The 13,892-nt window shown below is 40.6% G+C and overlaps 2 protein-coding genes across 2 annotated transcripts; both read left to right on the top strand.

The window, feature by feature from the left end:
* Positions 1 to 373: 373 nt before the first annotated feature.
* On the top strand, positions 374 to 5,741 carry LOC104453616 (protein NRT1/ PTR FAMILY 8.3). Its single transcript, XM_010068223.3, is given in 7 exon segments — positions 374 to 700; positions 1,977 to 2,082; positions 2,171 to 2,388; positions 3,565 to 3,784; positions 3,787 to 4,111; positions 4,684 to 4,796; positions 4,799 to 5,741. Coding segments are annotated over 7 exon segments (1,848 nt in total). The 5' UTR covers positions 374 to 649; the 3' UTR covers positions 5,614 to 5,741.
* A 4,845-nt stretch (positions 5,742 to 10,586) lies between these two features.
* On the top strand, positions 10,587 to 13,459 carry LOC120296164 (putative Myb family transcription factor At1g14600). The gene is made up of 6 exons (XM_039317835.1): positions 10,587 to 11,060; positions 11,182 to 11,258; positions 11,473 to 11,512; positions 11,914 to 12,217; positions 12,899 to 12,926; positions 13,163 to 13,459. The coding sequence occupies exons 1-6, from the start codon at positions 10,952 to 10,954 to the stop codon at positions 13,457 to 13,459; spliced, it is 855 nt and encodes a 284-aa protein (XP_039173769.1). The 5' UTR covers positions 10,587 to 10,951.
* The last annotated feature ends 433 nt before the right edge of the window (positions 13,460 to 13,892 follow it).

Below are 13,892 nucleotides of genomic sequence, written 5' to 3'. Positions count from 1 at the left end.
TACAAGCGTGGCTCTCATTACTTTAGAGCTCGAAGCTCAATAAATTAATATATCGGAAGGGCAATTCCCAAGGTTACCTTTTTTTTCTTTTTTTTTCCAATGATATCATGCCACAATAATTATTTAAAAATGAGAATTATCTTTAAAATTAAATATATTCAATAAGGCGCCACGCTTTATTCCAAATTTTTTAAAAAACATGGGAGGCGTCCAAGAAATTCGCAATAAATCATCACTCTCCCATTATTGCTTCAGACATCAGATTTACCAACCTCGGAAAATGGAAATTACCCACGAAGTCATCGTAAATAAAAATCCGATCTTGAACTACCGCGCTCCTCGTCCTTTAAAACCGCGCTCCTCGTCCTTTTACCTTTACCTTTACCTTCGATCCATCCCGGAGACCCAGCCGATCCTCCCCACCTACCGTTCTTCATCTTCCCCCGTTGGCCATTGCGATTCGCTGACAATTCGGTCGCGTCAGGGAAGGAAGCGTGGAATCCCTTACCTTTGCCCATACTCCATTTCGTCCCGTTTTATATTCGTCCCCCGTCCAAAGGGTCTGCCCATCCCCCTTCCCTCGTCGATCGCTTCGGTGCCCGTTCCCTCGTTCTATCCTCTCGACCGCGTTGGAAGAAGGAAAGGAGAGATGGGTTCTCACGAAGAGGAGAGATTGCTCTTGGAAGACGGCATCCCGGAGGTTCTTGAATTTTCCCCTTTTCTTGCTTTTTCCGGTTTCTTGGTTTGACTTTTGATTGCCCATCTGGCTGTGCGCCCTGTTTCCTTCTTCTTTTTGTTGGGTTAGATTTTGTTAGTTCGTGGTGGGTGTGTTTCCGATTTGCTGATGCTGAAGCTGGAAATTCGCTCGATTCTTTCTTTCTTTGATCCTCGAGAGCTGTACTTGATTATGGAAATTCAGCTGGCGGGTGTAAATGATGGCTGAAATGGGTCATCGATTCTGTTGATCAGCAATGAGCTTCTTGGTTTCCTTTGTGATCGGGGACTTTTTGGATAGATGTCGATGGATATTGCCGAGTCTGCATTTTCTGTTCATCCAGAGGATTGTGCTTTTGCTAGTAGCTGTCATGATGAGTTTTTGAACTTGTTTCGGCAGGGTTATTGCAAAATTGCTTGGGAATTAAGTTCATGGCCGGGCTAACTTTTTTCCCCCCTTAAAAACCTTGTGATGTGATTGCTTTGATTGCGGATTGAGCTTTGAAGTCGAAAGCAATAGAGGTCCTATAATGGCACTTCGATTGCTGCTGACCGCCAGTTTGTGGACAACACTAGGAGGTTTTGGTTTGTATATGCTCCTGCAGGGAGGACCTGTTGTCAAGTAGAAGACATCAGTTGTAGTGGTTTGATATATTCTTTTTCTGTGTCTGGGAAAATACTATCTTACTGTGAAGGAGTAAGTTCAGTTTAAATGGGGTGAATTGCTGAGTTTTTCTCTTCTTGCTCACTATTAATGACTTTCCTGATTCTGTCAATTAGAAAAGAACTTTTTTTGTTACCAATTCTGGTACATCTTAGCATCTTCTGAGGTGGATCTAGTGGCGGATTTTGATTCTTTTTTTTAACTTGATGATGTAATCATTGAAATGTACTCGTTACCATGATTCACATGTCTTTCCATCGAAGAGGCACCTTGAATAGGGGGTTGTCCAAGACAAGGAGAGGAGACAAGATTTTTTATCTGCTTTGTGGTATCAGTTGTTCCATGATGATGAGTTATTTTACTCAGAGCATGTAAAATGTCAGGAGCAGCCTCCCTACAGTGTAAAGTTGAAAAAAGAGAGGCTTTAATAGTGGTAGCTGATGACAACAAGCTTGCTGCACCTCATTCTTTTTGATTTTGGACATATTACCTCCTCTTCTGTTAAGATATGAAAAAATATAAACACTTGAAATTTTGGTCATGTGAATATCAGAACTGCTAATGCTATTCTATTCATGACATGGGAATTATGTCACAGAAAAAGCAGAATGGACTGTACACTGGAGATGGCTCGGTTGACGCCAACGGAAACCCGGTTTTGAAGAGTAATACCGGGAATTGGAGAGCTTGTCCTTTCATCCTAGGTAATGGAAAGATGTTATATGTTAATCTTCCTTGAACTTTATTTTATTGAATTCATTATGTATTAATAGCTGGAATGGCGAAATACAGGCACTGAATGTTGTGAACGTTTGGCCTACTATGGGATTGCTACGAATCTTGTTAGTTATCTGACCAACAACATGCACGAGGGAAATGTCTCTGCTGCAAGAAACGTTACCACTTGGGCAGGCACTTGCTATCTTGCACCTCTTATTGGAGCTGTGGTAGCAGATGCTTATTGGGGAAGATATTGGACGATTGCTGCTTTCTCGACAATTTACTTCTTTGTAAGTAGTCAAACTAGTTCATGACCTGGAAGTAGATATGTGAGTAAATGAATAGGGTTGATTCACCTTAAGAGATTCTATCCTCTTCCATATAATATCAGATAAATAGAAATATTCTCAGTGATTACACACTCTTCATATTGTCATCAACTTGTGAATTGTTTGGATGATCTCTGCTAAAGGTGGAGGATAACTCCAAAACCTAAATTTAGTCACTGGTGCATCATAATGCTTCTAAATTATGCTGGATTAGAATTATCAAAAAGTTTAGCTTTGTTGCTAATAATGATTAGAACGAATTGCTGAATGTTGCATGCAGAGATGAAACTGTGATACTCATATATCACACCTGGATTACAAAACAGGAACTTTGCCTTTTTGTACTAATGTTTGCTTTCTATATCATAACTATAGCTTTTGGTGAAAGTGTGTTCTCTCAGTATCACATCAGTGTGGAAATATGCTGCAAAGTTATGGGAATACAATATTATTGGGGATTCAAGCCCTATGTTAGTTAGTCAGCACTGTCCATGTCAAGTTATGATCATTGGATGTTTAAAATGGGTGTTCAAAGTGCACTTCAATAGTTCAGTATTATTTACCAGAGCAATCATCATTTCCTTAAAAAGTCATCATGAATCACAATTGCAACAAAACTTTCCTCAATATCAACACTAATTGAGGCACTTTTCTTCTTCTTAGTGCTATATGGGAATGCATTAAAAATTATGTCATGAGTATGCGTAGTATCTGTCTTTTTTAAGAGTGGCTCGAGTCTTGAACTGATAGAATTGCAACACTTTTAGTTAAAGTAAACTGAGTCATAAGTAATACTTTGGACTTTAGCAAAGACGTTGTCAAATGGCACAACTGGAGTCATAACTATTTTGAAGAGGGGCCAAACTACAGCTTATTTGTCTAAAATGTTGTGTGTTTATGTAAATTGGGTATGTTGCGTAGGATAGCATTTTGGCTCAACAAGAGTAAGAAAAATAGTGTGGCAAGGCATGAGTAAATGATCAAGTGATGGAGTGATTTTCTTGTATCTTGTACTTGTTTTCTGTGACCATTACCCATTCTTCATGTGAATGTGCTTGACATATGTGCTTGCATGAGGAGCAAGAGTTTTGTTCATTCAAAACTGTCTGCTTGAAATTGATCTGTATTCCTTTACAGGGCATGTGTACCTTGACTCTCTCTGCAACCGTTCCAGCATTTAAGCCTGTAGAATGTGTTGGTTCTTTATGCCCTACTACTACCCCAGCACAGTATGCAGTGTTTTTCTTCGGACTCTATCTGATTGCCCTGGGAACTGGTGGGATCAAACCATGCGTGTCATCTTTTGGAGCAGACCAGTTTGATGACACTGATCCTAGAGAGAGGATGAAGAAAGGATCCTTTTTAACTGGTTTTACTTTTCCATCAATATCGGTGCTCTCATTTCCAGTAGCTTGTTGGTTTGGATTCAAGAAAATGCTGGGTGGGGCTGGGGATTTGGTATTCCTGCATTATTTATGGGGATTGCCATTGCCAGTTTCTTCTCAGGCACCCCTTTATCGTTTCCAGAGACTCCGGGGAGTCCCATCACAAGGATGTGCCAGGTTTTAGTTGCCTCGTTCCGGAAGTGGAACATCAAGGTACCTGAAGATGGTAGTCTCCTTTACGAAATGCAAAACTCAGCGATTGAAGGAAGTCGTAAACTGGAGCACACCGATGAACTGAAGTATGTTTTACTCCTCCAAACCTCATCAAGTTTGGCTCTTTTTTCTCGTGAGGCATTTGTTAAAGCTAAAGAGTTTCAGATATATTTCTTTTAAACCTTGTGTAGGCTTGTCTTCTAGACTTTTATGATTTCATAACTTGTAAAGCATATATGAAAAACATCCTGATCATATGTAGCTTGGGCTATTATGGTCTTATTGTCTAGTCCAAGAAGCTAATTGAAGTTTGTTCTACCAAACATGTACTACTAATAGACCTAGGGACAACTCCTGAATGGACCTTGATTATATGGATTGTGCAAGGGACATATCTCTAGATGTGTGTTTGTACATACATGATCTCAGAAAGATGAATTTAAGATTGTTATGATAAGATAAGTCTCCTTGTCTGTCAACACTATTGGTGCTGCCTGAGTAGATGATGAAGACACTTGAGTAATTACTCTTGGTGGCGGCCACTAGTATTATGAACTATGCATGATTTGTCCATGGCAAACTTTGCATGCTTCTGTTGATTTCACATCACTTTGCTCGTTACTATGGATGATTTTACAAACTTGACGGTTGCTTACAGATGTCTCGACAAAGCTGCTGTGCTCTCAGATGCAGAGGCCAAAAGTGGGGAGTACAACTCGTGGAATCTGTGTACTGTGACACAAGTGGAGGAGCTCAAGATTCTGATCCGCATGTTCCCATCTGGGCCACTGGAATCGTGTTCTCAGCCGTCTATGCTCAGATGTCAACAATGTTCGTGGAGCAAGGCATGATGATGGATACCACTGTTGGTTCCTTCGCCATCCCTCCGGCGTCCCTCTCCACATTCGATGTCATCAGCGTGATCTTCTGGGTCCCGGTATATGACAGCATCATTGTCCCCATTGCCCGAAAATTCACTGGGAAAGAACGTGGATTTTCAGAATTGCAGCGGATGGGGATTGGCCTCTTCATCTCTGTTCTCGCAATGGCAGCGGCTGCTGTGGTGGAGATAAGGAGGCTGCAACTGGCTTGGGAGCTCGGTTTGGCCCACCAGGATGTGGCGGTCCCACTCAGCATCTTGTGGCAAATACCGCAATACTTTCTTGTGGGCGCAGCTGAGGTTTGTACCTTCATTGGACAGCTCGAGTTTTTCTACGAGCAGTCTCCTGATGCCATGCGGAGCCTGTGCAGTGCACTTGCGCTCCTGACGACTGCACTAGGTAATTACTTGAGCTCTTTGATTTTGACGATTGTGACATACTTCACGACTTCGGGTGGCAAGGCTGGGTGGATTCCGAATAACTTGAACGAGGGGCATCTTGATTATTATTTCTGGCTTCTGGCTGGACTCAGCTTCTCAAACATGTTGGTCTATGTCGTTTGTGCCAAAAGGTACAAGCAAAGAGGGCCACTTGAGGCTTTTGCTTCAAGTCATTCACACAATGAATCCGTCGTGATGCCTCGGTTGCCCTCATTGTATATAGGAATCAAGCTGGTCAGTTTGGTTATGTACTTAGACAAACAGTGATCGCTGCAGTTCCATTTGATTTGTTCCTCTTTTTCTCCACACGCTATGTTTTGCTGTGTGCTGAATGTGCATAAAGATTTACATGCGGCCGATCTAAGATGCTGCGATAAATTCCTCTGCTGTTTCTATGGTCCATTTGTCCGAAATCTCAAACATTTCCCTTGTTTGCGATCGATGGTCTAGTCTAAGAAGCTGCTCAAGCCAAAATCCTTGGCCTGCAAAATTAGGAGCACTCGCTGGTTTTAGGGAACAATACAGCTGAATGGAGAAGGGTAATGATGCTCAAATCGAACATTGGTATGAACTTATGCTGCTCTGTCCAACTGCACCGATTCCGATCCACCCACAATTTGCTTTGGTAGCTAAGGTTGGTTTCATTGTTGCCGATTCTCGTCCAAAATCGGCCTGGTCTCAACACTTAGAATCGATATCTCTAGGTGCATTCGAATGCGGTATCGCGCATACGAATTCAACTGGAAAGTTCTGCTGTCCGGAGGGTCTGTTTGTCCGACAAATTCCCGTCATCAGGTCACGGTTGAAATGAGAAATGAGTCAGAAAGGACTTGAGGACACGAACCAAGCGTCGACATCTGCAGACGTTGGCCAATTAGCTTAAGAAACGTACACGACCCACTTGGCAATGTAGCGAAATTAACACGAATTTTCAAATATCTCATGAAAACACGCAACCTCTTATCATTGCTGTAAATCGTACATGGACTTTTTAAATGTCTCGAAAGGATACGTAAATCAACCCACAAAAAAAAAAAAAAAACGACGCTGTGGCTCGATTTCCTTATTTAGCAGACGCCGGTTGCTTATCCCATCACAACTGATGTTCAAACATAATTTATTCATTGCTAGATCATTGCTAGCCACTTCCAAACGATGAGCCAACCAACTTTGGCATTACGTGTAGAACATTGTTGTTCATTTTTTCCCCCATTGTATAAATGTTGTTTAATGTGGCTGTGCTTCTATACAACAATCAATTTTATCATGATGTAATCATAAGCTTGTAATTTATGGGAAGATATTACCTAATTATTACTAAACCTATTGTATAGATGCCAATTCAGTTATAAACATTTTAATTTTGCTAATTAAGTCGTAAGACTTTAAATGAAACTCCATTGTAATCCGTTCGGTCAATTTTCATTATAAATCACTAATGTGGCAATTCAGTCATCATTAATTGTCCTAGGGGCACATCATAATGTGGGCGATTTCTAACAAAGATTGGTTAAAAGGACTACATTAAAATTTTGTGCAATAGTTTAGGTAGACCTATCAAAATATGTCCTAGATCCATTTCTTCACCCATATATGATGAGTTGAGTTATTATATGGGTTAGCAATATTCAATAAATAGGTTATAAATAGATTTAAACATAAGATAGGTGATCGATAGGTCATAAATGGATTTTTAACTTATTCAAATCCAACTCACTTCTATGACTTTCTCCTCATTCTCTCTCACCTCACTCAATCTTGAGCTCAGTACTCCATACTCTCACCTCGGTTTGGTTATGATTTTCTTCAATTGGGTTAAATATGAAAGTGTCTTAATAATATATATCGAGTCGAGTGGGTATAAGTCACTAGATTTGCATTGCATGAAAACAGGTTAAAACAAGTTCAACAACTTTTTACCTGGCCCGCCCCGTTTGATGGGTCTAGTGAATGCCCCCTATTTTATGAAGCATAATTAATTGGGGCTCATCACATGATCAGCTTTTGGCATCCCCACAGCAAACTATCTTTTGGTTCTACAGCAAGAGTCAAGACCTTGGAATAATAGATCACCTAACACACATTTTCCTTTAATCCATCTGTCCTCATCATCATATAATGCCTAGATTTAGTCAAACTTGGGCATGCCATAATACATCCAAAAAGAGAAAAGATTGTTAAAGCGTTTTGCTTTGACAATTGGGTTCTCATTCCCAAATTCTCATTCCATGCAATTCTCTTCGTTCGTCTGTTACCGAATTTTCCACAAGAGCCGTCACATCCATGCAGAGAAAATGGAATTTGGAGGGGGTGTGAAAAACAGCTACGATCAAATCAATTTAGCTAGATGATAACGCAATTAGTTCATTTAGTTTTCTTTTTAGCGTTTAGGTTAAGGCTCCAATCATAGCAAGTCACGATTAATTACCGAATTTGCGGAAGTGATGACTTTCTTGTGACTCAATTTAAGAGGTCATTCAGGATAAAATAAAATTAAAAAAACCCACCAGCTCTTCTTTCTGTTGACAAGGGAAACCCTCGTAGTGATGAGATCCCAAATGGAGCTATTTTTCCGTGAAACAAATGAAATCTTAATAAGACCCAACCTTGCTAAACAGTTTAAGCCTACTATTATATGTGAGCCAACTTGAATATATCGATAATTCTTTTTATTAGCTCAAGACATCACTACATTAGATTCCCTTTGTTGCGGATCAAATCCATTACTATCTTCGAATCAATAATGAAAATCCATCACTATCTCTTGTTGAACTTGTGAAATGCGTCAGTTCACGATCACCTCTCGTGTTGAAAAAACCATCCAAGCTACACAAAAAAAGATTATTATACACACACACATGTATACGTGAATCAAAACAAGACTTTGGAGAAACGGATAGCGATGATTCAAAATATATGGAACCCTACCTAATTCCCTTGCCCTTGATTATCGAGCGTGAAAGTCAATAATCGCTGGGATCCACCCGTGCATCAACTTTTTCACGAATTGCCTGATCAACAAGTGGCCACGGCCACTTTAGTCAATGGCAAAATTCGATGTCGCAGCCTATAAAAAGTTGGACAGGAAAACGTGGACTACACCAAAACGGACAAGGTCAATGCGTGCATGCATGTCCCTGCCTTGATTTACGGTCTCTTTTCGAGGGGTTATTCAGAAGTGGGGTGCCTGAGAGCTGGAACTCCGGAACGACCAAGAAAAGAACAAAAAGAGATGGAGGGCACCTTGAAGAGAGGAACATGTGTGTTGGAGAACATGTGGACGAAATGGCAAACCTCCAGTGGCTTTTTTTTTTTTTTTTTTTTTTTCTATCCTTTAATGGAATTGCATGTAGTACGAGAAAGGGTCACGTGGATGGATGTTTTTCCTCGATGTGATTGCTTGGAACTGGAACAGCTGTATCATGAGGCATGTGCGTACCAAAAACCAATACACAAAACTCGCATAGAAGCTTTTTTATGGGTACTACTATGACTTAGTAATTACGCCAGTGCCTCTGTGTAGTTAAATTTCTCAATCTGGAATGGTTACATCTATTTTCGGAGTTTTCAATTAATGGAGGGCGAATCACACGATATGGAAGATCAGCTGGTGCAAAGTTCATTAATGCTATCCGAGGAAGAGTAGGTTGAGTTTTACAGCGCCAGCGTGACACGACCTGAGCTCATGTGTCTCTTTTTCCCTGATTTCCCCAGATGGGATCCATCCGTTTAGCGCTTCGATGATCGTGATCGTCACTAGTAGAGGTTGGTCTAGCGTTAACGGACAGTTTAGAAACTTATGATGTTTTTGATTCGTGGGCATGATGCAAGTAAAAAAGTTGCTCCTTAGGTTAAACCAGAAAGTTAGAATGAAATGGGCCACTCCCAACCTCTCTTTTGAACGGAACTCCCGGCACTACATTTTTGAGGAGCAGGTTGAGAACTGTAAGTTCACTTTTGTTTGTTGAAAAGTAACAGAACAACTCCCTCTTGATGGACTTCATTGCATCACGAGATTTCAACGGCCCATGATAGGGAGACTAATCTGTTATCTGGTAATTTAAGAGTATCACGTGACAGTACTCATGTATTCACAAGAATTGCCATTCTTGGGAATAATACCATTACCCAGTTCCTTCCTTTCTCTACTTAGCTACCCGTGCATGAGTGCGGCATCACGTGATACTACAAGCAGACTCGAAAATTGGTCATTAAGATTGGGCACATGCCTACTTCTCTGTGTGTAATTGGTAAAATCTTTGAAAACCCTAGCTCTTTAATGGATCAAATCCCCTTCCTGTCAAAGTGCAGCCATAAAAAGGTCCACTTATGCATGTGAAAGGGTCTATTCTTAGTGTCGGCTCTGAGGCATCGTAATTATGTGCACGTTTGTTTTGATAAACACCAAAAAGGTTGTGTCTGGAACCACGTCGGACAAATCTTAATTCGGTCAAACCAGCATGTAATGTAAAGGTTCTTCTGTTGGCGATTGCGTCTTCTACGCGATGACGGTGCCTACTCTTGAAAAGCATTGTACGGGTACAAGCTAGTTTGTCTGAGATTCTCCTTTCTTGAAATGATTAGATGTGTTGAATTTGCTTACTGAAGGAACCATTATTGATTCAATAGTTTTTGCCAAGGTGTTATCTGTGCCGACCCCTTTGAATTTCAGGATAGTTTCGGCTCATGTATAACATGCGAGATTAATCATTCAACAAGACTAATCTGGACTCGTTTTCCTGCATTATATTAATTATAATATTCAAGAAAACAATAACCTCCGTAGAGCCGGAAGAAAACGCACGTCCTTAATGATAGCGGCCTACCAAACGAGACTTTAGGAATCTAGGGGGAAAAAAACAGATAACATTTTCAAATAAAACTGATGGAGCTTTTGACAGCAAATGAGGCAAGTAGGCTTTGGTAAACGCAAAAGATGAAGAAAGAGAGAAACATACCAACCTAATAAATAGGGCTTTTGGTATATTGACGATTTTGGCATTCACACAGAGAGAGAGAAAGAGAGAGACTAAAGGTCAAAGCGGAGCAGGTGCACTTCCCGGTGTGTGTTTACTGACTGAGCAAAGATGGCAATTCTTTCCCAGTTCCTTTTGTAATAGTCTCTTCTCATGAAGGCAATCACTTTTGACCTTTCGTAGACGCAAGAGCAGATCAGAATCGGAGATTACATATCTTCCGTTATAAGAGTTCCTCTCTCCCACACACACACACACAGACACACAAGTTCAAACACGACCTTTTCCTTTAAAAAAAATCCCAGCCAGAGAATCATTGCTTTTAAAACGCATCCAACGGCAGTGTTTTAAAAGAAGCACACACATCCTAAGTCTCACCCCCTCCCTGCATCTCTCGCGGATCAATCTGTAGAAGCGAAGCAAAGCAAGCTTAAGCGGAGTGCTATATGGAATAATTCCACATACATGTAACACAGAAAGCAGGTCGATATTGAGGTTGTTTATGAGAGAGGTACCTTCTTTGGGAGATGACAACACTGATATAAGCACGGAATATCGCAGCAAGAAACAGGTTGCTCATAGCCACTAATATATTAGTGAGACTTCCACTTTGTGAGAGAGAGAGATTGATGGGGGGAGTGAGGCAGTACATAAGATCAAAGGCACCACGGCTGAGATGGACTCCAGAGCTTCACCGCTGCTTTGTGCATGCTGTCCACCTTCTCGGCGGTCATCACAGTTAGTATTACATTGATCCTCTCTTCTTTGTGATATGATCAATTTGCTTTTACTTTGATGCTTGTATGATTTGTGTGATGCGCTTCACAATAATTTTATTTCGATTTTTAATGCATCTCAGAGGCCACACCCAAGATGGTTCTTCAGCTCATGGACGTCAGGGGTCTGACCATTTCCCACGTTAAGAGCCATCTCCAGGTCAGTAGGTTTTGTTAGCTTTCCAGGATTACTGAGTGATGATTTGGATAAAATCTTTTTGCTGAGTGTCCGAATAAATTCGACAACTTTTTATGCTACTTGATCCTCTTACTAATTCAGAGTCATGTAGTCAGAATTCGTCCTAACACTTTCTAAGACTTATTCTTCTTGACTTTACTAAGTATCTCCATTATCTGATCTCTGTCTCCCGCAGATGTACAGGAGCATGAGAAATGACTTGAACAGACAGCAAGGTAAGTAAGATACAACAAGAAGCCCGAAGGGCACGTCTTGGTTTTGATTTCATAGTTTCAGATGTAGTATAGTGCATGCCCTAATCAACGGCACATTTTCTACTTCAGCAATGATGTTGCATTTCATCATCTCTTTGCGGCCTCCCATCATCACTTCATTTATTAACCTCGGCTAAAAACAAAAAGTGCATACAAAATCTCATAAATTAGAGCTAATAACCAAGCAGACAGCAAGCTTCGACAGCCCCTGCCAGCCCTCGTCTCGGCCGTAGGTCACATGGAATTTTGGATACGGATACTCATAGATACCTTTGTATATATGCCTGGAATTACAGATCTCTTTTTGAATCTCCTTATATATATACTAACCTGTGTAAACACCACATTTTTCGCTGTCATAGAGAGGAGTCATAGCAGTGCTGGACAAAAAAGACCATCTTTTGAAGATGATGAACCTGATGGGTGCATAATAGTTGAACAACCCGAACCCAGCGACAGAAACGTTCTTCACTCATCCTCGAAATCGATTAAGGAAGACTCGTTGGAATCAGATTCTCGGTTGTCCATGCACTGTGTCTGTGAATTGCTCCAGCATAGAGTCGAGACGACGGCGGCGACAAATTTGGTGGCGACTTCATGCACTGATCTGCAGATGATGATCAAGCCTGAGTACTATGCAGTGGCACAATCTGATTTTCTTTCCAGGTACGCACACAAAGGTGCTTGTCTATCATGGTTTAGTGTGGTTTTAATTTTTAGCATTCCACTTTTCAGTATATTAGAATAGAAGCGCACGTATTACACGCGGAGTGATATAGCGATAAAACTAATTGGTAAATTAACTAATATGAATGATCTTATTTTTAAATATAACTAATTAAATTTCGGTAAAAAGGAGAGATGGGTGATTCATGAAATGCTTGACAATTATGTGGAATTAAAATTTAGAGACGAGATTCCTTGATTACAAGCCAACGATTTTGATTATCATTACAATTTTCTCCATGTATGGTCATAGGGAATTTCAAATTTATGCATCAGTTCTCGTGGAATGGAAAAATTTAGGTTGAAGTGGCCTTTGAGTTCGTTTAATTAGTTGGTCATTTATCAAGAACTAGTGAAATCACTTTCGATTTCATTAAAAATGTTTAACGGTCTACAAGTACAAGTGACTTGACGATCAAATTCTTGAGGGGATCACAATTTTGCCTCATTAAAAATATGAAAAAGAATAACTTTAATGACTTGAACTTATAAAGTTCAGAGAGAAGATATTGAATAAACTCATCTCAACGCGGTTGTGCAGTGTTTAGTATTGCACATAATTTGAGTAAGGTCGAATGCGCATTTGACTGCCTCTGAAACATTACTGGTTTGACTGTATAGTCGTGTTATACATTTTCTGACCACGAAGGTTGTGGGATTTCTTCCATAATTGAATTGAATTTACATGATTAGCTTAATTAAAGGGCAATAATTTCAAATTCAACGTTCCAATAATACCTGAAGAGATTGTTGGCACCTATGCATTGGCGTGTACATAAGGATACATCACAGTGCTCCGCCTATCAAGCATATTCAAAATGGCTTTGCTCCATGTTTTTGCATTGTCCCTATCGATTCTTTCGACAATTTTTCTTATCCCGACAGAGAGTGAAACCAGAAGATGTTCAAGAGCAAATGCTGCGAAAGAACACGAAACGAACAGGCATGAGGAGAAGTGATGTCGGAAAACTCAAAGACGTCGACGGCTGTGGCTGCGAGTTGTCGCTGTCGCTGTCACTTCCGATGAATATTCAACCTTCCTTCCAGGGAAGTAATGCGTTTTCAGAGAGCGGGATCAGCGAAGCAATATCGTCGACCTCTTCCCCGAAACCGTCCTCATACTCATCCTTCGAAGAGCCTTGTGTCAACTTAGATCTATCCATCGCTCGTTGCGGCGCATAATTCATCTGATCATATTTTGTTCCTTCGATTCTTGCTGTGTTTAGTTCTTTCCCTGAAGCATTTGTTCTGTAGGTACAAACTTGTTGGCTTCAAAAAGTGGATTTTGAATAGATTTTCTTGTCCCCAGAAGAGCAACATCGTCACCATGTTAATGGGCTCGTCATAGTTGCGCTAGTTTATGTTTTTCGCGCTAAGGGAAGTAAGCATTGTTTGTCAATACACTGAGTTCCAAATCCTGTGCGCTCCGCTGATGAGCTGTTATCCATGACGCCTTGGTGATTCATGTTGCAGAATACTAATATGCTTGACCTGGCGATTCATGCTGAACATGAATGAGCAAGAGCCGGTTATGATCAGCCTTAAGGTAGCAATCCTTCACGAAGTCTCACAGAACAAGGGTACACATCTTCAACAATGAATGTCAGAACTATTG

This window comes from Eucalyptus grandis, chromosome 7 (genome assembly GCF_016545825.1).
Source record: "Eucalyptus grandis isolate ANBG69807.140 chromosome 7, ASM1654582v1, whole genome shotgun sequence".
Lineage (NCBI taxonomy): Eukaryota > Viridiplantae > Streptophyta > Magnoliopsida > Myrtales > Myrtaceae > Eucalyptus > Eucalyptus grandis.
This window is presented reverse-complemented; position numbering and strand designations above follow the sequence as displayed.

What these genes read in the sequence shown, in the direction of transcription:
- LOC120296164 (XM_039317835.1), top strand. Translation starts at nt 10,952, where the DNA reads ATGGGGGGAGTGAGGCAGTACATAAGATCAAAGGCACCACGGCTGAGA. An exon ending in CCTTCTCGGCGGTCATCACA is followed by an intron (nt 11,061 to 11,181) that starts GTTAGTATTACA and finishes AATGCATCTCAG; the next exon opens with AGGCCACACCCAAGATGGTT. An exon ending in TACATTTTCTGACCACGAAG is followed by an intron (nt 12,927 to 13,162) that starts GTTGTGGGATTT and finishes TTATCCCGACAG; the next exon opens with AGAGTGAAACCAGAAGATGT.